Source organism: Halichoerus grypus, chromosome 5, assembly GCF_964656455.1.
Source record: "Halichoerus grypus chromosome 5, mHalGry1.hap1.1, whole genome shotgun sequence".
In the NCBI taxonomy this organism is placed as follows: Eukaryota; Metazoa; Chordata; class Mammalia; order Carnivora; family Phocidae; genus Halichoerus; species Halichoerus grypus.
Window position 1 is genome coordinate 118,103,285 of NC_135716.1, and position 25,053 is coordinate 118,128,337.

Sequence of the window (25,053 nt, forward strand, 5' to 3'; positions counted from 1 at the left end):
AGCCTAGCTGAATCTTGAGAATATAGAGTAGGATATGATATAGTTGTATCTAAGCAGGTATTGAGAAACCAGATTGATAGGCCTGAAGAAAGCATTTAGGGGGAGAGAGATCGTTATTCTTATTTTTTCTTTTCTCATTCATTCAATAAATATTTGGGTGCCTACAATATACGAGGTACTGTTCTAGACACTGAGAATGCATCATGAATAAAATGGACAAAAGCCCTGTCTTATAGAAGTTCATTGTAGAGGAGAGAACCAGACAAATGAAAAGAAATGAAATGTATAGCACTGAATGCTAGCTCCCTGAAAACACCACCAAGAAAACATGTTGATAAGCAAAACTGAGCTTATTGCTTACAGAGGTAAGGGAGATGCTCCCTTGATCATTCTCATTAGTGCCTTGGGTGAAGAGGGCAAAGTCCAAATTCAGATTTTGAAGACTGATGTAGGGTGGGTCTTTCAGTGTGAGGGGAGCTCAGTTAGAATTGGGTAAAGATATGATGTAATAGTTTTGTATTGGTGGACACAAGAAGGTGAGGGTTTTTGGGGAGAGGGGCATGGTTTCAAAGAGTCTTGGATTTATTAAACTAAATCTTCAAATTGATTATCTGTCTAAATGAGTCGTTTTAGATGTTCCTGAAATGAACAATAGAGTTATTTGTAACTTATGTTTCTGAGCAAAAGTTTTCTGGAATAGGGGAGTCTGCGTGGCTCAGTCGGTTAGGTGTCCAACTCTTGATTTCTGCTCAGGTCATGATCTCATCTTAGGGTCCTGAGATCCAGCCCCAGATGGGCTCTGCGATGGGACTCAGAAATGGGCCCTGCTTAAGATTCCACCCCTGCCAAAAAAAGTTTCCTGGAATAATAAAGTCATGAAGGTGGGAGCTAGTAAAGCCCTCTTAACCCTCTCAGTGCAGATAGGCGAATGGTAAAGTCATGTGATGAGAGCTGCTTTAAGTTCATGTAAGCAAAGGCCAGTTGTGTTAATGTGAGCTGTGGGGTATGGATGGCTTGGGTCTTCAGTGGTGTGTCAGAAAGTGATAGATGCTGTGGAATAAAGCAGGGGAGGAGATTGCCGGTGCCTGGTGGGGCCTGTGTGCTGGGGATGGATGTTTGCCACTTGCACTGGATGGTAAGGGAAGGCCTCACTGAAGAGGTAATTTTTGACTCAAGATCTGAAGGAGTGAACCTAGCAGATAGATAACACGGGGTTCCAGGCAGGGGGAACAGCAAAGGCCCAGGCAGGAATGTGCCTGGCAAGCTCCAGGAACCGCCTGGAGGCCCGTGTGGCTTGGGAAGGTGGGGCTTGGAGCCAGGGGACAGTAGTCTGCTGTGAGGTCACAGCACCTCGGCTTTGGCAGTCAGCGAGGTGGGAACATCTGTCAGCAGGTTTACTTTAGCTCTGAGTTCTGTGAGGCCGTGTATTTCCTGCCCAACCATGAGAAAATTACCTTGTGGTATTTTACACAGGGGGGTTCTAGTGAGGGATCTCATATAAACAATTTAAAATAGCTAAAAGTGTATTCCATATGCTGTAACTTCTGATGAAACTCTTAAAAGCTAATATATTTTTTTAAACTATTTTTAACAGTATCATCATCTAAAGAACATATCCCTGGGGACCCTTGGTTATGGAGAAAATGAAGACAATACAATTGGCTTAAAAGTCTGTAAGCAGCATTACAAGAAAGGGACCATGTTTCCTTCTAATGAGACACTGAATATTGACAGCGATATTGAAATAGGTAATGCACTGATAATTTCATTATATGCCTTTATCATCTTCTGTGGTAAGAGCAAACATCCCCTCATGTGCTGACAACCCAAATGGAACGATGTTGCTTTTGTGACAGCTAACTTAGTTGGAGGCTTGAACATACACCTGCAAAGGGCTTTGCCTCAGGGCACTGCGGGTCTACTGAGATAGGACTGGGGAGCATTTGTGGAACTTCTTGGTACAACTGAAGATTGTTGGGGGTTGAGGTAAATGGACAGGTGTTTCCTGTTTGTTGAGGTTTTTCCCTCCACGAGGAGGCAATTAGGCTTTTGAAAAAAAAAAAAAGTATTTATAAATGAAATAATGTATGTTAAAATGCTGGGTACTCTTGCAATTATATGTTAACTACATTAATGCTCTTCAAAGATGAATTGTGGTTAGTGACTCATTTTCTCTTTGAGGAGGTTGCTTAGCAAAAAGTTAACATCTAATCAAGTAGAATTATTTTGTGCCACTGTTAAGAATTTAAAAACACATTATATGTAAGTGCAAAGTGGTTGACTTAAGGCTCCAGGGGTTTTGTCATTCATTCAACAAATCTCTGGTGTAGAACCTATCATGCCTAAGGCACTTCCTGTTTTATGTACTGGGGTTATGTACTACCAAGATTAATCAGTCATGACTCCTCAAGAAGCTAACAGTTTAGGAGTGGGGGTCCTAGGAGCAGTTTAAACGTGGAATGGTTTTATTAAGAAGAGAGCATCACACAGTTCATTTGACCATACTTCCTATAATCCCATCTTAAGACGCTTTGGTAAAATAATCAAAGACACGTCTATAAAATAGAGATTCTGAGTCTGTTTCCACAGGCTGCCTGTTGAGAATCTCTACATGAGTAAATGTGTCCCATGCTCCTGACTCTGAAAGATGCAGCCCATAAGCCAGCACCACCAGGGGCCTCAGGGTGCTTTCAGAAATCATCTAGGTTGTCAGCAGCTTGGTTCTGTGGCCAGCAGCCTTGAAGTGCCCCTTGTCCTCTTAAAAACGTGTGACTTAATTAGATGCATCTTACAACTATTTTCCAGTGATTCTTATGTTGCTTTCCTCAACTGATTTTTCTTGGAAAATCGATTAAAGAAATGTGGCCCAAGTCAGTGTCAGTGGTTAGGTAGGACAGAGAGTGCCAGAGAGCAGGATTTATTACCTGACACCTGGGCAGTGGTGTCCTTGTTCATTTTCCTTCTATCAGAAGATGGAATAGTTTTAGAGAAGTTGGTGATTAATTTGACTTTATTTTAAGAAAGACTGCTTTAGCAAGTTAATTGTATTTTTGACTTATGAAATGTAACTCGTCCAAGAGAACCCTTTGACATATCTATTCAAAAGATGTAAAGAATATTCTTAGAATGCTTGATACTGGATCTTAGACTTTCTTTTCTCAGATATATTGCAGGAAGCCTGCACATGATAGGAATAGGAATTGGTGAGGCATTATAGTTTATGTAGGTGAATTAGCAGAAGCTGTTCTAGATTACCTATTCATGAATTTTGCATCATCTTTATTATGAAGAGAGTCATCCTTTGGTGTGCTAAATGCAGAGGTCACCCTCCATGCCCAGTTCCTCTGTGGGTCTCTGTTTAGTTGCACAGCTGATTGTGTAGTTCAAGCTAAGGGTTTCCCTTAAATCAGGCTGTGGGCATATCATGCCTCTAGACCTAGAGCTTTACAGTTTAGTCTCATTGGGGGGTCTGTTATAAATCCCGTTTTTAATAAATGTTGTACAACATTTAGATGGCTATCATTCTAATACAGTAGTGCTTCATTTTCTGTAACAGATTTTGAATTCATGTTCTCCTTTCCACGTATTCTCAGCATGAGATGTTACGAGCATTTCATCATTTTCCCTGTTGTTTTAAGAACATGTAAACTCTACCTTCCCTTTATCTCTAAGAGCTTTGTTATTCCATTCGCTGGAATATTCTGCCCTGTAGATGAGATTCTTTGAGGGACGAGGCTGCTCCTCTAATACCAGTTTGTTCTATCGGAGGTTTGATGTTTTACTTAAGGCTTTTGCCATCCTTAAAAAAAACCCCAAAACTCAGTTCTTAGGTGTTATTGCCACCGGGTGCTTGGTGGCCTCATTAGCAGTGTCTGTAACCTAAGGTTGGCCAGACTTCAGAGAGTCCTGAATGTGTATTTAGAGAAAGTGTAACTCCATACTTACAATTACAAAACTTGAGTAACCAAATAGGTTTTATAAGGCGAATTTTGTGTAAAGTATAAAATTAACAAATGCTATTATATTTCTCTGAATCTAAGGTGCCATCAATATTGTTTAAAACTCATCTTTTTTTTTTTAATAGTTTTGGGTTTTTTTAAGATTTTATTTATTTATTTATTTGAAAGAGAGAGAGTGAGAGAGAGAGCACATGAGAGGGGGGAGGGTCAGAGGGAGAAGCAGACTCCCTGCTGAGCAGGGAGCCCGATGCGGGACTCGATCCTGGGACTCCAGGATTGTGACCTGAGCCGAAGGCAGTCGCTTAACCAACTGAGCCACCCAGGTGCCCCTAAAACTCATCTGTTTTAGAGGTATTTAAAAGTGAAAAAAAAGAAATAGAATGAGTGAAATATAGAAGAAAGAGACCTGAGACAGTACGTGGCACATAGATTTTGAACATGTTCTTTCTCTTTTCAGAATCTAGCACTTACTCAAATCAATTTAAATGTTTTGTTTTCTTTTACTTTGTCTTCAAATGAGAATGTGACAGGTGGAAGGACCTTAAATATCATCAGTTTGGCTTTTACTTTACAGCTGAGGAAACTGGAGTTCAGTCAGGCTAGGTGGTTAAGCCAAGGTCATGGACTGTTTAGTGATGGGAGGTCATTGCTACACCTGGCCCAGTGGGAGAAGACGCTTAAAGAATCCGCCATCAAGTCTAGTAAAATTCTTGAGCACCTCCTGGGTATTAGGCACTGACATTTCCATTTCAAAGGCAGCATGAAGGGGCAACAACAGCCTGGGGCGACAGTCAGCCAGGCTGGCTTACCCCCTGTTCCATGTCAGGGTTCTGTGACCTTGAAAGGCATTCACCATTTCTAGACCTCCTTGGTTTACTGCTAAGATGTTGAGCTACACAATGATGAGACTATTTTTATGTGAGGCTCTTGGAATTATTCTTTTATAGTTTACAGCTCATAATTTGTTTTTACTTGAATAAAACCTAAGTTTCTTTCTTTTCTCTTTATTTTTTTTTGTTTTGAAAAAGCATCAGACTTAACAGAAAAGTTGCAAAATAGCACAAAGGTTTTCTTGTGTACTCTTCATCTAGATTTTCCCCAAAGGCTAATGTTTTACCACATTTGTTTTATCATTCTTCCAATGTGTAAATATTTCTCCTGAAGTGTATGAGAATAAGGTGCAGACATGATGTCTCTTTATCTCTAAATACTTCAATGTGCATTTCCCCCAAACAAGAACATTCTCCTACATAACCACCATACAGTGCTCAAAGGTACGAAGGAACATGGATACAGTACTGTAATCTACAAACCCTATTCACATTTCACCCATTGTCCTGTTCTTTATAGAAAAAGAAAACTGCCTGACCATACTACCCCCTCCATGTGCCCCCTCCCCCATCCCCTGCCACCTCCCCGGTCCAGGATCACATAATGCATTTAGTTGTCAGGTCACTTTAATCTCCTTTAATCTGGAGCAAAATAAAATTCCTTAGCCTTTTTTTTTTTTCCCAATGACGTTCACATTTTAAGAGTAGAATGTTCCTCACTTGGTTTTTCTGTTTCTTTATGACTTGATTGAGGTTATGCATTGGGGGCAGGAACACCACACAAATGGTACATTATTTCAGGAGGTGCATGATGTCTCTTTGTTCCATTACTGGTGATGTTAGCTGTGATTTTGTGGTTAGGGTGGTATCTCCAGGTTCTTCCCTGTCAAGTTACGGGTCTCGTTACAATGAATACGGATTTTGTGGGAAGATATGTTGGAACTTTTAAGTGTCCTGCTTCTCAGCACACCTTGTCCCAGCATTTGATTGTTGTCTGAAACAATCCTTCTTGTTGTTTCATTGCCCTAGATTGTGTTCACTTAGACCTCTCCAAGTCCCCTCAGGACTGGAAGAACTCGTCATTCTTCAAACTGGAATTTTATCGGTAAATAAGTTTCTAAGTCTCATTTCCCAGGAGACAGGGATGGGGAAAGCAGAGGAGGATAGTAAGACTATGACAGTTTATACCTTGTAATATTTTTTATTCAGGCTCTTACAAGTTGAAATTTCCTTTCACCTCAAAGGCATTGACCTACAGACGATTCATTCCCGAGAGTTACCGGACTGTTACGTCTTTCAGAACACGGCAAGTGTCTTGTCACACTAAAGCTGGATTTTATTATTTTTCTCTACTGCTGTTGCAGATGCCAAGTGTAAAACTCATAAGCCTATATAGATGTGTCAGATGCAGTTGTGTTTAAAACAGCTTAATGACACTTTCTAGCCTTGTTGGTCCAGAGACCGTTACTTCGGAAAACGAAGCAAGCCCTTTCCAACTTTTTAAAACCGGATTCCTGGGCTGGAAAGTGGAATTTTCAAAATTGGCTTTGACCTCTTACTCCCCTAATACATTAGAAAAAAAGTTGATGACAAGTGTCTTAAGTGTCTATGATGTTTTTCCTACTTTCAAAGGAAGGTCTTTGCAACTGTTGTAGCAAATGTTTTCAAACCTCCAGGCAGAAACTGCCCCCCCCCCCCCACATCTGAGGGCCAGTCTGCAAAGGATTAGGTGTTGCTTCTTTTATTTTGGGAGGAGGCACGTGCAGTAGAGGAGAATGTTCACTTCTGTGGGGAGAGTAACCTGCCTTCTTGTTCCATGGGCTTCTGTGCTTTCCCTCTCTCCACCCCTCGTGTTTATGGAGGGGCAAAACCGAACGCTGAGCTGACAGTTGTGTGTGAGTGCCCTTTGAAACAACTCAGAGGAGTGCCTCTTCAACAACAGTCAGTCAGTACGTAATGACACGGCCATACCGTCGGGGTGCGGCAGCCCTCAGGAAGCTTATAGCCCAGCAGACGAGCTAGAGCGGAAAACAAGTACACGAAGAAATAGAAGTAATTATAAATCTTGACATGTGGTGAGGAAGAATGTCTCTGGCACAGAAGAGCATGATTAACCTCCCTGGGGTGACCTACATGTTACAAAACACATTACGAAACCCCCCCAAATTCACAGGCAAAGAGCTTGCCAGCTGCATGTGTAGGTGATCTGTAATTAAATCCGTGAGTGCCCGAGCATCTCCTCACATGAGCCACACTCGGTGTAATCCAAGAATATCCCTCTGACCAAACCAGAGGCTTGAGAATTAAACCTGTTGGCCTCGTTTCAGTGCCTATGAACTATGAGGACAACTCCGCTGACCCTGGCTCACTCACGGCCTCATTCTCCCCTAAGAAAGCCCCCAAAATACTTCTCTCAGGCCTTAAGATACTCAGCATATTTCACTTGGAAACAGCATGACTGAAACATAATGTGGAACGTCGAGGCTGTTTGGAAATCTTAAATTCAGCCTGAAGCCTGGGAGCAGTCTTTGTCACTTCTGAAAGCATTATATGTAGCATTTGAAGCAAACAGAAAGATAATTTCTAGCCTAGTAAAGACCTAGAATTTCGTACCCAAAGGACTAAGTTGAAGCAAATGCTTTTACATTCCATTCAGTATAATAAATGAGATCATTGTATTCTCTTGTCAAAGATTGGTGAATCTTGTTTTTGTTCCTGGGACCGGTTAGTTGTTATGCTCTAAGATTTCTCTGAACCCAAATGTGATTCATTAGAACTTCACATATTCACCCTTTGGATCATATTTTTTCATTAATAATAGAAACTTGTGAAGGAATCATGTGATGAGGACATTTTCATCAGTATAATTATTTTTGAATCAGCATGCTATTTGGATGCCAGTGATATTTGAAGCAGAGTTCATCTTGTGTGCCATACTTTCTGCTGGGCGGTAACCTTTCCATACATTTGTGTCTCCAGATTACCTTTGACAATAAAGCTCACAGTGGCAAGATCAAGATCTATTTTGACAGTGATGCTAAAATTGAAGAATGTAAAGACTTAAACATATCTGGATCTAGTAAGTATGTTACCTGCTTGACCATTATGGATTTTGGGTGGTTTTTAACACATTATTTTGGGATTTGGGGTGTTTAAATGGTGATGGGAAGAAAGAGCTCCAAAAAACTCTTGAGCATTCAACTCTGTACAGCATATCCTAAAGCTTTGCCTTTTTGTTCGATTTCAGCAGGTGTTGATTACATACCTCTTAGAAGAGGCAGTGTTCCCAGTCCTTAGGAGCACAGTTTCTGGAGCCAGACTGCCTGGGTTTGGGTCTTTGTTCTGTTCACTATGCCTGTGATCTTGGACAAATTACTTAACCTCTCTATTTCTCAGTACCTTTCTCTATAAAATGAGGGTGATAATAGTACCTACCTTTTAGGATGTCGAGTAGTAAATGAATTAGTGTGTCAAGGAAAGCACCGAAAACAAGAGTTGGCACACAGTAATTGCTAGGCACTACGGAAAAAGAAAGAAAATGCCTCAGTGGGAGAGATTGACGTGCTTGTGAAATCTAAGTGGTGGAGGTAGAAAGGGATGCGGATAAAGAAAGCAAATGTAACGTTGGGGTAGAGTGAGAAATAAAATCTAGCAGTAGTTTTTGGAGAATGTATGCTTTGAGCCGAGCCTTTGACAATGGACAGAGATCAAGGCCTCTGAGCTCAGAGAGCAGCCTGTACAAACATTGGGTCGTTTACTCAGTTGTTACTCAGAAAACACCTCTTCATCCAAAGTTTTAAATGGGCTATGCAGAACTTCTCAATGAGGGGGTCGTGATGGTGTTAATAATGGATTGTCAGTATTTTTTTTTAATTTAAATCCAATTAATTAACATGTATTAATTTCAGAAGTCAGTATTTTTTTTTAAGATTTATTTATTTATTTGAAAGAGAGGGAGAAAGCATGAGTGAGTGGGGGAAGGGGTAGAGGGCGAGGAAGAGAGTCTCAGGCAGACTTCCTGCTGACCACCAAGCTGGGCTCGATCCCATGACCCTGAGATCATGACCTGGGTGGAAATCAAGAGCCGGACACCGACCTGACTGAACCACACAGGCATCCCGGATTGTCAGTATTTTTTAAATAAAAAAAAAAAATTTTTTTTTAAATCAAAGAGAGAGAGAGAGAGAGAGTGAGCACAAGCAGGGGGAGCGGCAGGCAGAGGGAGAAGTAGACTCTCCACTGAGCAGACAGCCCAGTGTGGGACTTGATCCCGGGACCCCAGGATCATGACCCGAGAGCCGAAGGCAGACACTTAATGACTGAGCTATCCAGGTGTCCCTTGGCAATGTTTTTTAATTTACAGGTTTTGTTGAAGTGAATTTGCCTTTGACCAGATTATCAGAACCAAGTAAAATGTAAAATACCTGTGGTTTTTAACTATTTTAGATTTGTTTTAATCTAGATTTGTGTGTGGCCTGTGGCTGTTCAGTTCTATAATATATCCTAATGACTCTGAAGGTTTGGTGTCAGTATTTCCATTAACCTACTCAAGGCTCTGATCAGCATACACAGTTTTAGTTTCTTTCTGTTTGAAAGTGGTTCCTATTTCCCAGCAGACACACCACCCTCCCACAGAAACACACAGATCACATGTGTATTTGCCAAGCCCGAGTATAGGTTCAGCCATTTAATGTGAGAAAAGCTAACCTTTGTCACAGATGAAATGTGGTTTGGAACAGTCATTCTGACCGAATGAGTTAGTGGGTCAAACGTGTTGCCAAAACCTGGTTTCCTTTCTCCCCACAGGGCTGCTAGGATGTTTTCCTTGCCTGTTCTCAGGAGAGAAGAACTCTGGCTCCCTTCTGTGGCCAGTGAGGAGAAACACAAACCTCACAGACCGCTGAGTAGAAACACTAACATTTATGTTTCTCCCAGACCTGTGTCCTAAGAAACCAGATTCTGTTACTAGGAGAATATGAATTTTAAATGATGTGACGTGAAAACCTTAAAAAGCTGAAGTTTGGACACCAGCTTGGGAAGTGGATCTTTTTTTTTTTCTGTCTATGGAAGCTGTCTGGTTGATTGATTGCTCTGGCTTTGAGGGAAGTGGAAAAAAGGCAAGGGTGACCTCTGGTGGGATCTTTGTGCTATTTCCAGAAAGTTCTGAGGCTCCTTCAAGTCCATACTCTTACCCTGAGGTTTTTCTCTTCCTCTTGTCATTACCTATGTTATCTCAGGAAGAATGATGAGGGATTGTCCATTTTCACATACAAACCTCACGTTGCCTTTTATGACTTCTCATACCTATTCCCCAAGTTTGCCACTAATCTTCACTTTAACTGGATTTTATAAACATAGCAAGTTGGACATGAGGGGCTGAAGGTGGTAGGGACTGGTGGGCAAGATCCCCCACTGATGGGTGATTTCCCAAGTGTCACAGGGAAAGGGGGTTTAGCAAGCAGGGGAAGCCCTGGGTTAGAGTCCCTCAGATGGGCAGTAACAGTGCGTGTGAGACTCCTCAGGACCTCTGGGAGGAGGGATGATATGTAGGACTTCCCTAACCACGTTGACAGGGATCTCTCTGGATTAGTATTTTATAACCAAAGTTTAAGAAATGTTCCCCTGGGGGTAATATAGATTCAGTGGAGTAAGAAAGCAATTGCAACATTCATAAACTACTTTTTGTAGCACACCAGCTAGTCTTCTCAATAGATCAAATTAAAACAGAATATGAGAGAGAGAGAGACAAACCAGGAAATGGGCTCTTTTTTTTTTTTTAAGATTTACTTATTTGAGAGAGAGTGTGGGGGGGAGGGGGCAGAGGAAGGAGAGAGAGTCCTAAACAGACTCCACACTGAGCGTGGAGCCCAACACAGGGCTCGATCTCAAGACCCTGAGATCATGACCTGAGTTGAAATCAAAATTCGGACAAACCAAGAGTCAAACATTTAACCGACTGTGCCACCCAGGCACCCCAAGAAACAGACTCTTAACTATAGGTGATGGGAATTATGGAGGGCACTTGTCGTGATGAGCACTGGGTGTTGTGTAGAAGTGTTGAATCACTGTATCATACGCCTGAAACTAATATTACACAGTATGTTAACTAGAATTAAAAGAAAAAAAATAATAAAAAGGTGTCTGAAGCTAATATGACGACGACAACAACAACAACAACACCAGAATATTATACTGGTTTCTCTGTTAGGAGGGACGGTTTATCCTTCTAGATATGGGCCTCTATTTCCCCATTTGTAAATAAGACCCAATACAAGTAATCATAGAGGTTTTGTTCTGTTTGTATGTCAGAAAGGAAAGCACTAGATGCTGTCCTTGCATTTCATAAGGTTTTCAGTCCCATCTTCCCAAGAACTGTACCTATTCCCTCTGTCCCATTCCATGGCTCCGATAGATAGATAGATAGATAGATAGATAGATAGATAGATAGATAGAAAGAAAGAAAGGAAGGAAGGAAAGAAAGGAAGGAAGGAAGAAAGAAAGAAAGAATGTCAGTCTTGGGTTCTGGTTAAGTTGTTTTCTTACCTACCCATCAGATGATATCTCAAGATAACTTAAACTTCGTAATTGCAAAATGGCTATAAGTAAGTGTAAATGCTAGGTGCTAGGCGCTGTTCTAACAAGCACTTGACATGGATTATTTCACGATTTCCCGACAGCCCATGAATAGGCACAGTTGCTGCCCCTATTTTGTAGTGGAGGCATCTAAAGCTTCGCAAGACTAAATAATTGGCTCAGGGAATTACATCTACTAGCTGGCTATGCTCGTAACCCACAGGATGAGCTCTTTCACCCTCAGACCGACCGGCCACTGTTGCTCACGCCCTTACGTTACTGAGTCCATGGACACGTGGTCTTTTTGGCAGAGGTATCGCTGTGGAGTGCTCCACTTTATAATCCCTCCTACGGGCCCTTCCTAGCCCTTGTTTCCCTCTGTGGTCTCTCTCAGTGGCCGTGTCCACACCCATGGCTTTAACTGCCACCGAGTCGCCCTCTCTTGTCGTGAATGTCCAGACTGAGCTCAGTTCACCCAAGACAGAAAACCGAGAGTTGTTCTTGGCTGGACCTTCCCGGGTTCTAACTTTTGGATTATTCAGGGGCCTTCTTGTGTGCTGAAGGCTTTGCATGCCTCTGTAAGCACACTGAAGCATTAGGAAAGCACAGACACTGTCGTGCTGAGCAAACACATACAGTCCCTGCTTCCTAGGGTCAGGCCTTTCGTGGGGAAGATAGACCTCACGTGATACCCAGTAGGAGGCACTGGAGATGCTGTTCCAGGGGCTTTCATATATGAACTTGTTTCATCCTCACAACAGCCCTATGATGAAGGGTTTTTTTTCCCCCACCTTTTTTTTTTTTTTTTGGATGAGGAATCTGAGGCAACTTCCCCAAGGGCTCCACAGCTCCTGAGTGCAGAACTGAGATTTAGACCCAGCTCCTTAGGCTCCTGAGACTGTGTCTTTCCTGTTCTGCCCTGTCTCTGTGTCCCTTGCTGTGCCATCTTAGAAGACACGATCACAGGGGCGGTGGCCGGCCATCAAATAGAGAGGGATAAACAGAGCCTTGGGTGTGTATACTTGTGGAGGGTGCTATGAAAGAGTATAAGAGGGGGCTGATACAGATGGGAATTTAGGGAATTCTCTTCGGAGGAGGAAAATATTTCATCTGAAACCCAAGGCTGAAAAAGAAGAATCTAACTTGGAGGGTAGGAAGGGCCCCCTGCTCCAGGCAGAGGGATCAGCAGTTGCAAAGTCCTTGAGGCAAGAGAGCAAGCAAACCTGGTAGGAGCAGGGATGGAGGAGGAACAGTGTGGCCTCAAGGCAGAGAAGGTGGGGAGAGAGGAGTGGCAGGTGATGAAGCTGCAGGAATGGGCAGGGGGCCAGGCGTTGGGAATGCTACCATCAGGTCTCAGAGGCGCTGGGGTTCCAGGTGCATCTTCCTCCAGTACATTCCCCCATGCTACTGTGTATTCCACCACAAAAATTTGATTACTACTGTTCTTGCTTCCATTCCAAGAGGCTCTTTGCTCCATGTGCAGAAGCAGCTAATTGGATTGGCACTATTTGCTGGTCAAGTACACAGTAAGGTTGAGAAGCAGAAGTGGGGATTCTGAGGAGTGGTGTTTTATTTTTATTTTTTTTAAGATTTTATTTATTTATTTGACAAAAAGCGAGCATAAGCAGGGGGAGCAGCAGGCAGAGGAAGAGGGAGAAGCAGGCTCCCCGCTGAGCAAGGGAAGCCCGATGTGGGATTTGATCCCAGGACCCCCGGGACCATGACCCGAGCCGAAGGCAGTCGCTTAACGACTGAGCCACCCAGGCGCCCCTGGAGTGGTGTTTTAAATTGTTCCTTTATTAATGGAGAACTTGGTGTTCGTGTTTTTATGAAAAAGAACTCAAGACTTTGTCAGTTTTGCCTCTTTTGAATAGAGCCCATATGGACCACCTTTTGTTGAGTTCTATTCAATAGAAAATATTTTTAGTACATTTAGCAGAGAGTTTATATGTTTTTAAATGTACAACTCATAACATCAGAGAATGTTTTACCCTATTTAAAGACTTCTGAATGAATGCAGTGTGATTTGTTTCTGATGTTTAAGCATTTATCAGTAGAACTTCTTCTCAGACTACCATTTTGCTTGGAAATTATTCCCAAGTAATATGAATTTAACATTTGAATTCTGTTTTTGTTCCTCAGTTCAGAAAAGTACTCAGTATGTCCTGGTGTTCGATGCGTTTGTCATTGTGATTTGCTTGGCATCTCTTATTCTGTGCACAAGATCCATTGTTCTAGCTCTCAGGTTACGCAAGGTAAGTGTGTGTTCAAATATTCTCCCTCCCTTCTTGGCCTCTGCCCTGTTTGTCCAGACAGTGGACCCTTGATGTTGGGTCATCCTGCCCTTTCTGGAGCTCTCGACTAGATTAGATTCCTTTGAATGATTGTCTCCCTACAAGGCATTAATCAACCTGAGGTGTAGAGGGTGAGTAAAGGCTCCTGGCATGTCAGGTGGGATCAGATAATTATCCTGCTTGGAACTGAGCTGCTAGGCACAAGTGCACAGTGGTGAACTCTCTCGCTTTTGAATGTTCCCAGAATAAAGGAGACCCTTTTAAATTCAGGAGTGATCTTAAGAACAGAGTAATAGCACGTGTGGGTTACATCTTCTGTCTTCAAATCAGAGTTCATTTTGACAGGGAGTCATGGTAAATGGGTTATAATGCAGCATCAGATACTTTATTCTATTTTTAAAAATAGTTTAAAAATTCTCTCCTGAGTTTCATTTTACCTTTTTACCCTCAGAGTTCTTGTGAATACATACTTCAGCTTCCCACAAATTTTATTCTGGTTTGTAACATGTGAGTAAATGCAGACTGGGGTCAGGGGAAATAGGAAATCATCCGTTGTGGATATCATTTGTGGGGCAAGAAAATGGTCTACATTCTAGTTTTCTTATTCTTGACCTTTGTTGACTTATTTTGTAAATATCCACTTCTCTTACCTGTCCCCCAAGCCTCTTGATATTCTGAATCCAAGGTCAGGGTCCTGGGTCCGCCAGAATTAGGAGCCACCACTGGGAGCACACGTTCGGAGCCAGGCTGCCGGGACCCAAATCATGGCCTAGCCTCTCTGTTTCTCAGTTCCCTTTTCTGGAGAAAGGCCTGATTCATGGGGTTATCGGATTGAATGAGTTGATGATAGGTAAAATATTGGGAATGTACTGCGTGTTAGCTATTATGACAAGAGTTTCTTGGTGTTAGAACATAAGCCTTTGATGTGTGAGTTAACTTAGCAGGTACTGGAATGGCTTAATTTATAGCTGCGGTAGATTATGGGAGAAAGTGGGGGCCATAATCGCCACCCTTGGAGTGGATCTATCCAGTTGGGAAAGGTAATGCCATTTCACTTTACAGGCAAGAGCACTGTTTTGCACTTGTCTTCTCCTTCCAGAGGGCTGTGTGGTTTGTAAGAAATACTTTTTAAAATGTTTGCCACAGAGATTTCTAAGTTTCTTCCTTGAGAAGTACAAGCGACATGTGTGTAACGCCGACCAGTGGGAGTTCATCAATGGATGGTATGTCCTGGTGATTATCAGCGACCTAATGACAATAATTGGATCCATATTAAAAATGGAAATTAAAGCAAAGGTGAGGGACAACTCATTTTATTTTAATCTTCTGTTCTTCCCATTCTTCTGGGTGACCCCAGGCACTTTGAGATATAAAATCCTTATGGAGACTATCTTGAGTCTCATGTTTTCTCTTTTCTCACATGCATATAACTGAAGCTTCCTCTGACTTCATTCCTCATCAAGGGAACATAAGAAAGCCATTGTTCTGTGGAAGATGATATTCCTATGAGTATCCCCCAGGAGACTCAACAGCATCTCCAGAATAGGAACTGAAGTTTGAGAAGATTGGCTGTTTGGGTGGGCTTCATTTTTTTTTTTAAGTTGCAGAAGAAGAAGCTGACCCAAGAACCAATTATATCAAGAACCAGTAGTGACCCTCCAGTCACTTCCTTAGAATCTCGGAGGGGAGTGAGGGCAGGAGTATTGAGTGACCTCCAAGCACCTGATGCTCTCTTGTTGTTATTCTTTGATTTAATCTCATGACTACATCTTGCCTCCTCCTTCATCCGGCTGTTTTCCGCTCTGTGCTGTCAGCCAGCAGGTCTCACCACCTTTGCCTCCTGGCCGCTTACCATGCCTCCCTCCTCTCTGCACTGACTACTCTGCCTCCCTTCAGGCTATCTTGCTCTCTGGCCTGGATGCTACAACAGTGTCCTCATTGGCTTTCCTGCCTTCCGCCTTATATGCCTCAGATCCATCTGTCGGACTCATTTTTCTCGACGTATCAAAACGCTCTCTGCCTCACAGGGCCCCCATTGGGATGAAGTGGCTTCCCTTCACTGTGGCCTCTGGGGCTCTCATCCTCTTGCTCTGCTTCCCTCCCTGCCCTAGCTCTCCCGAACCCATCAGGACTCCTCTCTAGGACACCTTGCCTGCCCTTGGCCTTGGGCCTTTGTTCAGCCTTTGTCCGCCGACCGGCAGTGCCCCCTCCCACCCTGTCCTCCGGGCCCAGCTCCATTCTGGAGTCACACCGTGGAAAGCCCTATGTGACAAGCCAGGTGTCATGGCTCTTGTTGAACTTAGCATACTAAGTTAGAGCTGCGTGTGTGTGTGTCTCCTCAGTGAGAACTGGAAGGCCTCAAGGGTGGGAACTGGGTGAGCAAATCATGTTGGAGCTTTCTTTCAAAAATAGCTGAGTGGTATTGTTTGGTATTTACCAAGCACCATTACTTTATATTCTTTAATGCCTAGGTCAGTAGTCAAGGCAATTTCTCTTCCAGGATATTGTTTGAACAGAAATTCAGTTCAACCAATTCAAATATGAAGAGGAAATGAGAAATGCATTTGGAATTGGGCTATTTTCTTCTTCAGTTTACAGTTCTTGGTGTCACCTAGAGAAAGGCAGGCAGTCCATTCTTTTGCAAGTCCCTTCTTTGCAATTTAAAGTGAGGTCAATAAGCTGAGTGGAGTGGAATGTTTTACTCACGTCTATTTTTTCATTCCTTAGAATCTCACAAATTACGATCTGTGCAGCATTTTGCTTGGAACGTCTACGCTCTTTGTCTGGGTTGGCGTCATCAGATACCTGGGGTACTTCCAAGCATATAATGTAAGGATGTGGCATTGGGTAGGGCACGAGACTCATTTCTCCATGGGTCCTAGTAAGCCACTTTTTAATTTCTCTCATTCTGCTGATTTTTATTTCAGGTGCTCATTTTAACGATGCAAGCCTCACTGCCCAAAGTTCTTCGCTTCTGTGCTTGTGCTGGTATGATCTATCTGGGCTACACGTTCTGTGGCTGGATTGTCTTAGGACCATATCATGACAAGGTGTGTAGCACTAATTCTTCCTTCTGCACATTAGGCACTTGGGGCCCTTCCAAGAGGGGCCCCAAACTACCCTCTTCCCACTTTGCTCTAGCATATACCATCGATGTCAGTAAGACGTATCTTTGCATTGGTTTTCTTTGCCTTTTCAGGATATTGAAGTGACTTCAGGATATTGAAACAAGAACTATAGAACTGTAACTAGAGGATACATTTCCTAGTTGTCTGGGACCGGCTTCAGGGGGCACATACTAACCCAGCCGATCACCAGCTGAGAACTGTTTGGACACGAGATCGCCATATTAAAAATGAAAATTAAATGAGGAGAATTATTCCAATATCCTTCTCACTTAAAGTATTAGGGTTTTCATCCACATTAATTGAGGAGAATGAAGATGGACAAAGACCGCCCAGAAGGACCATCTTAGGTCTATGATTACAATGATAACAGATGTTGTCTTTGCAGGTGGTTTTGATTACACTGTCATCTTAGTGCCTTATTAAAGATCAGTATCTGAATTCTAGACTATCACTGGGCTTTGGTCAGCGGCAGCATCTCAAGGACGCCAAAGTTACATTCAGATGTTCTTGTTTTAAAACGATAAATTTGATTGATAGATGCCTCAGGAAATGAAATTCTGTAGGCCTTGTTTTCAAACCAAAAAAGGTGAAAGGAATTATTGTATCTTATCGTTTTTCTTCCATGGGCCTCTGGCAATTGGAATAACAGAAACAACACAATGAACAATAACAACAGCTATTACTCGATGCTTGTATGTTAGGTACTATGCTAAGCATGGCTGTCTTCTCTTATTTCATCTCTACAGCCCAGGGGACTGTTATCTTGGCTTAGATTCTCTGTAGAGAGAAAAGAGGTGAACATACAAAGGATGGTGTTGAAGCTTGTAGAACAGCTTAGCCTTAAGTTTTGACCTTGATGGTTGCATTAAACAAAACATGATCAAATCACAGAAAGTGGGCAGTCCACAAGGTTCCACCTTTCTGTGTTCTCATACTAAAATAAATCCTAGTAACTTGACGCACAGGCAGGTTTTCTCCCCTGTAAGTGTTACATTTAACATGTCCAAAGAGAACTACTGTTTTCCTATTTGAGCAACTGTATAATTAACAAAGTGACAATCCCTGGGTTAATAGTAAATCTGGATAATCTTATTGCTCTTCCAATTCCATGCCACTGCTTTAAAGGTGACTCATGAGTAAAAGTTGTTCTTTGATATAATCTCTCTGATCTGGAAAACTTACTGTCTTAGTACCCAGGAAAATTTCCATTTTTCTTCCTTGCTTGCCTCCTGCTCTGACTGCTTCTCCACATTTTTGTCACTAGAGGGCAGTGTTGCACCGTGTGGAATAAATACTGAGCCTGACTTTTCTGCTTCAGTTGACTGGCTCCAAGGGCTCAGGATGAGTGCTTCTATCTCCTTTGCCCTCCATCTCCCCTACCCCATCATTATTCTGGAAGGTGATCAGATAATGTTGCTTGAATTTTACTAAGAGAGCTACCATTCTCAAGCATTATCTGCTAATAGACATAGTGCCCAAGTTCTCTACCCCTTGCTGTGTCAACCCTCCCAGCAACCCTGTGGGGAAATATTATATTTCTTTTACAGAAAATAGGGCTCTTAATATGTTAGATAGTTTTCCCAAGGTTACACAGCTAGAAAATGGCAGAGATAGGATTCACACCCAGGTTTGTCTGACCCCAATACACATGCTTTGACCAATACCCTGCAGGGGTTTTCTTGGTATTATCTAAAACAGATCATTACAAAAGAGCATTTAGTTTGATCTATGAGTAGATCAACTGTGAGAGGAGAGCTGTGTAATCAGTCTTATTTCCCTCAGTGTGTCAACCTTGAAGAAAAGGATGTTATTTGTTTTGTGGGTCTGAGTGTGTTTTCATATGTTGGGTTCTGTCCTTTTAAGAATCCAGGCGAGATTGGGATGCTCTGGACAACACTGTCCAGTAAAAATATGAAAGCTACAAATGAGAGCCTCATGTGTCCTTTCACATTTTCTAGTAGCCACATTAAGAAAAGAAACAGATGAAGTGATTTAAATTATATAATTTATATAGATGTAAATTATGGATTTGTTAAATCCAATATATCTAAAATATTAATATATTACTTTAGCATGTACTCAATATAAAACATTGAGATAGTCCACATCCCCCCCTTTTTTTTGGTACTTTGAAATCTGGTATTTTATCCTGATAACGCAGCTCAGTTTGGACTAACTGGTATACATCAGGGGCTCAGTAGTCACATGTAGCTAGTGGCTGTCATATTGTACCTTGCACCTCTTGACTTGTATCTCCCACTAAATGCCAGCCTTCCATTTCTCCCCCAGAGGACCAGAGGGATAAGGGCTGTCTCTAGGGTTGCATGGCAGATGTTTATGGCATCTATCGTTCATCTTTAGCCAGACTGATATATTGGGGAAATGCATAGTCGAATTAATCCAGTGGATGCATTAGTCAATGGAGGGAGAAAACCTTCAGTCTGGTTCTGGACTTCTGTGATTTTCTTCTCTCTTTTGCTTTTTCTTTTTCTTCCTTGAATCTGAAGTTTAAAATGTTGACTGCCCCCTGCACCCCTTCCCCTGCAAATTAATCCAAACCGTCAGAATTTTTAGATTCTGTCAGCATCTGTTGCATCAGAAGATCTTTAGAATTACCTGAAGTCTTGAGAAGCTGGGCACCACGGCAAGCATTTTCTAGGATTTCTAAAATACAGCAACCTTGGGTGTGGAAGCGAACTCTTCCTTTAAACAAACAAAACACTCTAAGAGGAGGTATTGGGAAAACTAGGTTCACACTGCAATTTGATCAGCAGCAGGACTGCCATATTTCAGCTTCCTGTTTTCCTGTCAGACATTGGGTTTCAGTGGTTCAGCTGAAAGGGAGTAAAGGTACGAGTGTCCTGCCAACGTTGATCCCAACACTAATGGACTTTGGTACAGTGCCCTTTCAAAATGTCTGGGCACAGAGGACTAGTGATTGGTGTTTAATAATTGAAGATGAGATTTGGAAGAACATTATTCTAATGTGGCTCTTCCATTTCCAGAGGACTTCTTCACTGTGAAGAATAAATCAGCCTTACCTTGTCCTCATTTTACAAACGAGAAGTCCAAGCCGTTGAAAAACCGTTGGACTTTGCTGATGGCCCTGGGTAGAAGTTCAGCAGAACCCACATGACATCCTCATGCTTTTAGGATTTCTCTTTGTAGCCAAGCTCCTTTCTTATTCAAAACAATGGTTAGCCAGTTAAAATATTTCACCTGAATGTTGCATGAGGTTCTCAGTACCAGCTCTTGAAGCAAATCTTTATGTCATTCTCCCTAATAAGCCACTGTAGGTTATGTGTTCATCCAAATGAAAGTTCTTTGTGGCTCAATCACAAAGTGATTGTTTGTGGAACAAATACTCGAATTCTCACTCTGGTCCCATAGAACCTAGGGGGACTCTTTATGGAAATAACCATTTAATGTTTACTAAGTGTACACCAAATCTTGTTGGGTTCTTCTAGATTGAGTTCTTCAAGGACAGTGACTATGGCTCCTTGCTCTTTGCATTCCCCATGTCCAGCATGGTGTGTAGAATGTGGTAGAGGCTCAGCAAGTTTTTTAATGAACAAAAAACAGAGAGACAGTAGCACCCACTTTTTAGGGGCTTACAACCTCATAAGAACCATAGCAATTCCCTATAAATGTAGTCCTTTTAGACCAGAAGCCCATGAGAATCTTCTTCCTCTTACCTTGGGTATTATTAAAGTTCACTTCTACTATGGATTTTGGCCACCAAAACTGATTGTGTGGTTCACAGCCACTTCTTGAGGTACAAAATGGCAGGCTGTGTACCACTTATTCTATTGGGTCTCTTTTAAATTTCTGATAGGTTAAAATAAATCTCATGTGCATAGAGGAGAGGGAAGTATAATGGTTGTGAATAACATTAACATTGAGGCAGGTATTACATCTAGGATGATCCTAAGTAACTGCACAAGAGACTAAGGAATGAATTTGATATGTACTTACCAACTGGCTATTTGCAGTTTTGGAACCCGAAGTACAGACTGTTACGGGTTCTTGAAACTAAAGAAAGGACTTGACCAGATTCCAAAAGAATTATTAATGGTGCTGGCAGAGTTTTAATTCATGTCCATAGAAACCAGCTTTGATTTTATTGTCTTAAGGCTGATAGGGATGGAAAATATTTACTCTGAGAACTGCCTGTCTTACTGTTAAATAATCTGCATATTGTTAAGTGATTTGCTCAAATGGATGTTCCCTCCAGATCTCTGTGGAGACCAACTTTAGAGTTTTTCAGAGTTGTTGCTGATGTGCTAAAGGCATGGGCATGATCTCTGTTTGGGCTACATTTGTGTACTCTCCCTCGGTTACAGGCTTTACCCTGTGGATTCAGTCATGGAGCAAGGAGGACATGGTGTGTGTTATCTAGTTGGGGTATGGAGAAGTATATAAACCAACTAGAAGACAAACTAGTGGTTTCCTTGGTGGTTCTTACTGATGCAGAGAACAGGGAAGGGACTAGAGCCGCCAGGGCAGTCTGGCTTGAAGTAGATATTGAAGTAGCCCTCCAACATTGGCTTAATGGGACACAGGGACGGGGAGGGAGAAGAGAAGGGGGAGGAGGACATCCCGTCAGGTGATGAGAACCCATCCATGAGGAAAAGAGAAAGAAGTGGGCCTGGTGTGTGGGCGCAGACAGGCCCAGGATGCTGATACTGACAATGAGGAGAGGGGAAGAGGCCAAGTGAAGAGGAAATTTATCCCAGCCTTCTTGGTTGGGATGTTCACTTTGCATCCTAACTTTGTACATCCTTAAGCAAGAGAAATGACCTGAAGGCTATATTCTATGAGGTTTAGATTTTCCTGAAGTGTGGACTGCAGGATGAAGAGGTTGGAGTAGACTCGCTTGGAGGTTTCCATAATAATCTGGGTGTAAGTGCTGACATCGGAGCGGTTCAGAAAAACATCCTAGGAGCCGACAGACCTTAGAAGATTGAAGACAGGGGAAGACTAATCAATTCGACACATAGTTTTAAGTACTTGATTATTTTGGTATATGTGCTGCCGAAGTGAGCACAGTACTTGATTATTTTGGAGTAAATGGGTTTTTTTTGATAGGAGACTGAAGTCACTGACAGCAATAGGGAATTTAGAGGGAAAGGCCAGTTTCCGGATCAGGGGGTGGGAGGTTTTACCTTGTGACATGTGAAATAGTACCACGACCTCTGAGTGGAGGCACCCCGTAGGCGTTCTTCAGGGATGGGGCTATCCCCAGAGCCACACGGACTCCGTGGACATGTGCGCCTTGTGCTCGGGACAGAATTGGGTTCAAAACTCTACACTAATGTGGCCCATCTGTGTTTGAAAACTGCATTGTCTTTTGCCTCTTAGGTCATTATTGTTCCTTAGATAGAAGATTTTACATTCCACTAATGTTTAACCCTCTGGCCCTGGAGACGTCCCTTTATTAAGCACCTGCTGTTTGTTGTTAGTTGCCGTGGCAATAGTTTGTCAACCACTTCAAGCCAGGACGGCTGCCTGTGGGGTTCCAGTGGGATCCCCACTGCGCACACTCAGCTCCTGAACCTCCCACTAACTGCCGCGCAGCAGCATTTCTCCTGGCACCTCAGACTTGCCGCACCGAAAACGGAGTCCCCTAGGTGTCTGTCCCTTCCCAGACTTATGTTCATCTCCACTTCCTCCTCCTCCTCCCAGTCTCTCCAGGATTCCTTGCAACCCCAGCCTCCTGCACTCCCTTCTCCCTGGCCTCCCTGCCCCTAGGCTTTGCTCATTCTAGATCTTCCGAGTGCCATGGTTCCCTTTAACATAAAACACAGATCAGATCCTGTCACTGCAGCATGAAGCATTTTCCTGGTTTCGAGTGATGGTCTGTATTAGTCTGAAGTGTGGAGAAGACCACAGGGGCCCTTCGGCACCTCATAGACGCACCCCCTTCAGCATGGCATAGACACACCTCTGCAGCTGCTGCTTCCCAGGCTGAGAGCCCTATTTCTCCTGTGTTCACCGAGTAAACCCCCCCTTTCTCCTCTCACTGGGGAACCACTCAGCCTTCGGGCCCCAGTTCTTTTTTTTTTTTCTTTTTCTTTTTTAATTTAATTTTATTATGTTATGTTAGTCACCATACAATCCATCATTAGTTTTTGATGTAGTGTTCCATGATTCATTGTTTGTGTATAACACCCGGTGCTCCATGCAGTACGTGCCCTCTTTAATACCCATCACCAGGCTAACCCATCCCCCCACCCACTCCCCTCTAGAACCCTCAGTTTGTTTCTCAGAGGCCATAGTCTCTCATGGTTCGTCTCCCCCTCCGCTTTCCCCTCCTTCATTTTTCCCTTCCTTCTCCTAATGTCCTCCATGCTATTCCGTATGTTCCACAAATAAGTGAAACCATATGATAATTGACTTTCTCTGCTTGACTTATTTCACTTAGCATAATCTCCTCCAGTCCCCTCCATGTTGATGTAAAAGTTGGGTATTCATCCTTTCTGATGGCTGAGTAATATTCCATTGTATATATGGGCCACATCTTCTTTATCCATTCATCTGTTGAAGGGCATCTTGGCTCTTTCCATAGTTTGGCTATTGCAGACATTGCTGCTATGAGCATTGGGGTGCATATGGCCCTTCTTTTCACTACATCTGTGTCTTTGGGCCACTTTCCTTCCACAGCGCACCCTAGCTCTACCACAGGGTGTTCTGTGTCTAGGTTATGGCCTGTCCACTGTCAGCACGGGAGCCCCTCAAAGGTACGAGCCATGATCCTTCATCTTTTGACACTTCCCCAGCCTTGGAAATCTTTAGTTTTTAATGTGCGGTTGGAGAGGCTAAGGTAAAACCCTCCATGTAGCAAAACTTTCTTGAGCCTGTGCTATGTCTCAGCCATTTCCCTCTCTGCTGGTTGTAGAACACAGCAGCTGCTGTTCTTTCAGAAAGCGGTCTGGCAGATTAGACCCAGTAACAGGAAAAACACTGTGCTGAGAAATGTTTATTACATTGTCTTTTATTATTGCGAACATTATCGGGATTCTAGCCAGAGGGAAATAGTTAAATCTGACATCCAAGGAATGAGCTGTTAATTAAAAAAAAAAAAAAAAAAAAAAGGGTTTCTAAGTGTGAGTAACATAAGACAATGTTCAGTAGAAAAAAAAATCAGGATCCAAAATTGTTAGATGATATGACCACAAATATACACAAAGTGTAAAGGAAAAAAACTGAGGAAAATATCGAGAGATTATCTTTGTAAGCATGGAGGAGAGTTTTTGTTTTTTTTTTAAGATTTATTTATTTATTAGAGAGAGTGTGCACAGGGGGAGGGGCAGAGGGAGAGGGAGACGAGCAAACTCCCCACTGAGCACAGTGCCTGACAAGGGGCTTGATGCCAGGACCCAGAGATCAAGACCTGAGCCAAAATCAAGAGTCAGACACTTAACGGAATGAGCCACCCAGGCGCCCCAAGGAGAGTTTTGGATAATGTTTTCTTATTGTGGTATATTCTAAATGTTTTATTTTTTTTTTTTAAGATTTTATTTATTTATTTGAGAGAAAGTGAGAGAGAGAATGGGTGGTGGGGGGGAGACAGAAGGAGAGGGAGAGGCAGACTCCCTGCTGAGCAGGGAACCTGATGCGGGGCTCTGGGGCTCGATCCCAGGACCCTGAGATCATGACCTGAGCCAAAGGCAGACGCTTAACCGATGGAGCCAGCCAGGCGCCCCGGTGGTGAGCATGGGGCTCCCTGCTCAGGGGGGGAGTCTACTTGTCCCTCTGCCCCTCCCCACCTGCTCATGCTCTCTCTCTCTCTCAAATAAATAAAATCTTTAAAAAAAATAAAATGACTGTTATTTAATAATAGTGGTGACGACAACAACAAAATAAGTTAACTAGATACTTCTCTGCTTTTTTGGATCATACCTCTTAAAAACTAATTTTGGTTTCCCCCCTACAGTTTGAAGATCTGAACACAGTTGCTGAGTGTCTGTTTTCTCTAGTCAATGGCGATGACATGTTTGCAACCTTTGCTCACATCCAGCAGAAGAGCGTCTTGGTGTGGCTGTTCAGTCGCCTGTACTTATACTCCTTCATCAGTCTTTTCATATATATGATCCTCAGCCTGTTCATTGCCCTGATTACAGACTCCTATGACACCATTAAGGTAAGTCATATTTCCTGCCAAAAAGCGACAACCAATTCTGTATGGATTGGAACATAGGAAAATACTATGCCTTTTTACTTAAAATAGTACAATTTTACTTTGATTTCAAGGTTTTTTTTTTGGAAA

At 42.6% G+C, this 25,053-nt stretch overlaps 1 protein-coding gene across 2 annotated transcripts in view; it reads left to right on the forward strand.

Moving 5' to 3' along the window:
• MCOLN2 (mucolipin TRP cation channel 2) overlaps positions 1–25,053 on the forward strand; it is a 52,947-nt gene that overhangs the window by 22,897 nt on the left and 4,997 nt on the right. For both annotated transcript variants that reach the window (XM_036108857.2, XM_036108858.2), the window contains exons 4-12: positions 1,595–1,748; positions 5,819–5,894; positions 5,999–6,095; positions 7,769–7,868; positions 13,505–13,617; positions 14,803–14,952; positions 16,384–16,485; positions 16,584–16,706; positions 24,721–24,927. In XM_036108857.2, the coding sequence (XP_035964750.1) occupies positions 1,595–1,748; positions 5,819–5,894; positions 5,999–6,095; positions 7,769–7,868; positions 13,505–13,617; positions 14,803–14,952; positions 16,384–16,485; positions 16,584–16,706; positions 24,721–24,927 (1,122 nt within the window). The remainder of the gene's footprint in view (positions 1–1,594; positions 1,749–5,818; positions 5,895–5,998; positions 6,096–7,768; positions 7,869–13,504; positions 13,618–14,802; positions 14,953–16,383; positions 16,486–16,583; positions 16,707–24,720; positions 24,928–25,053) is intronic.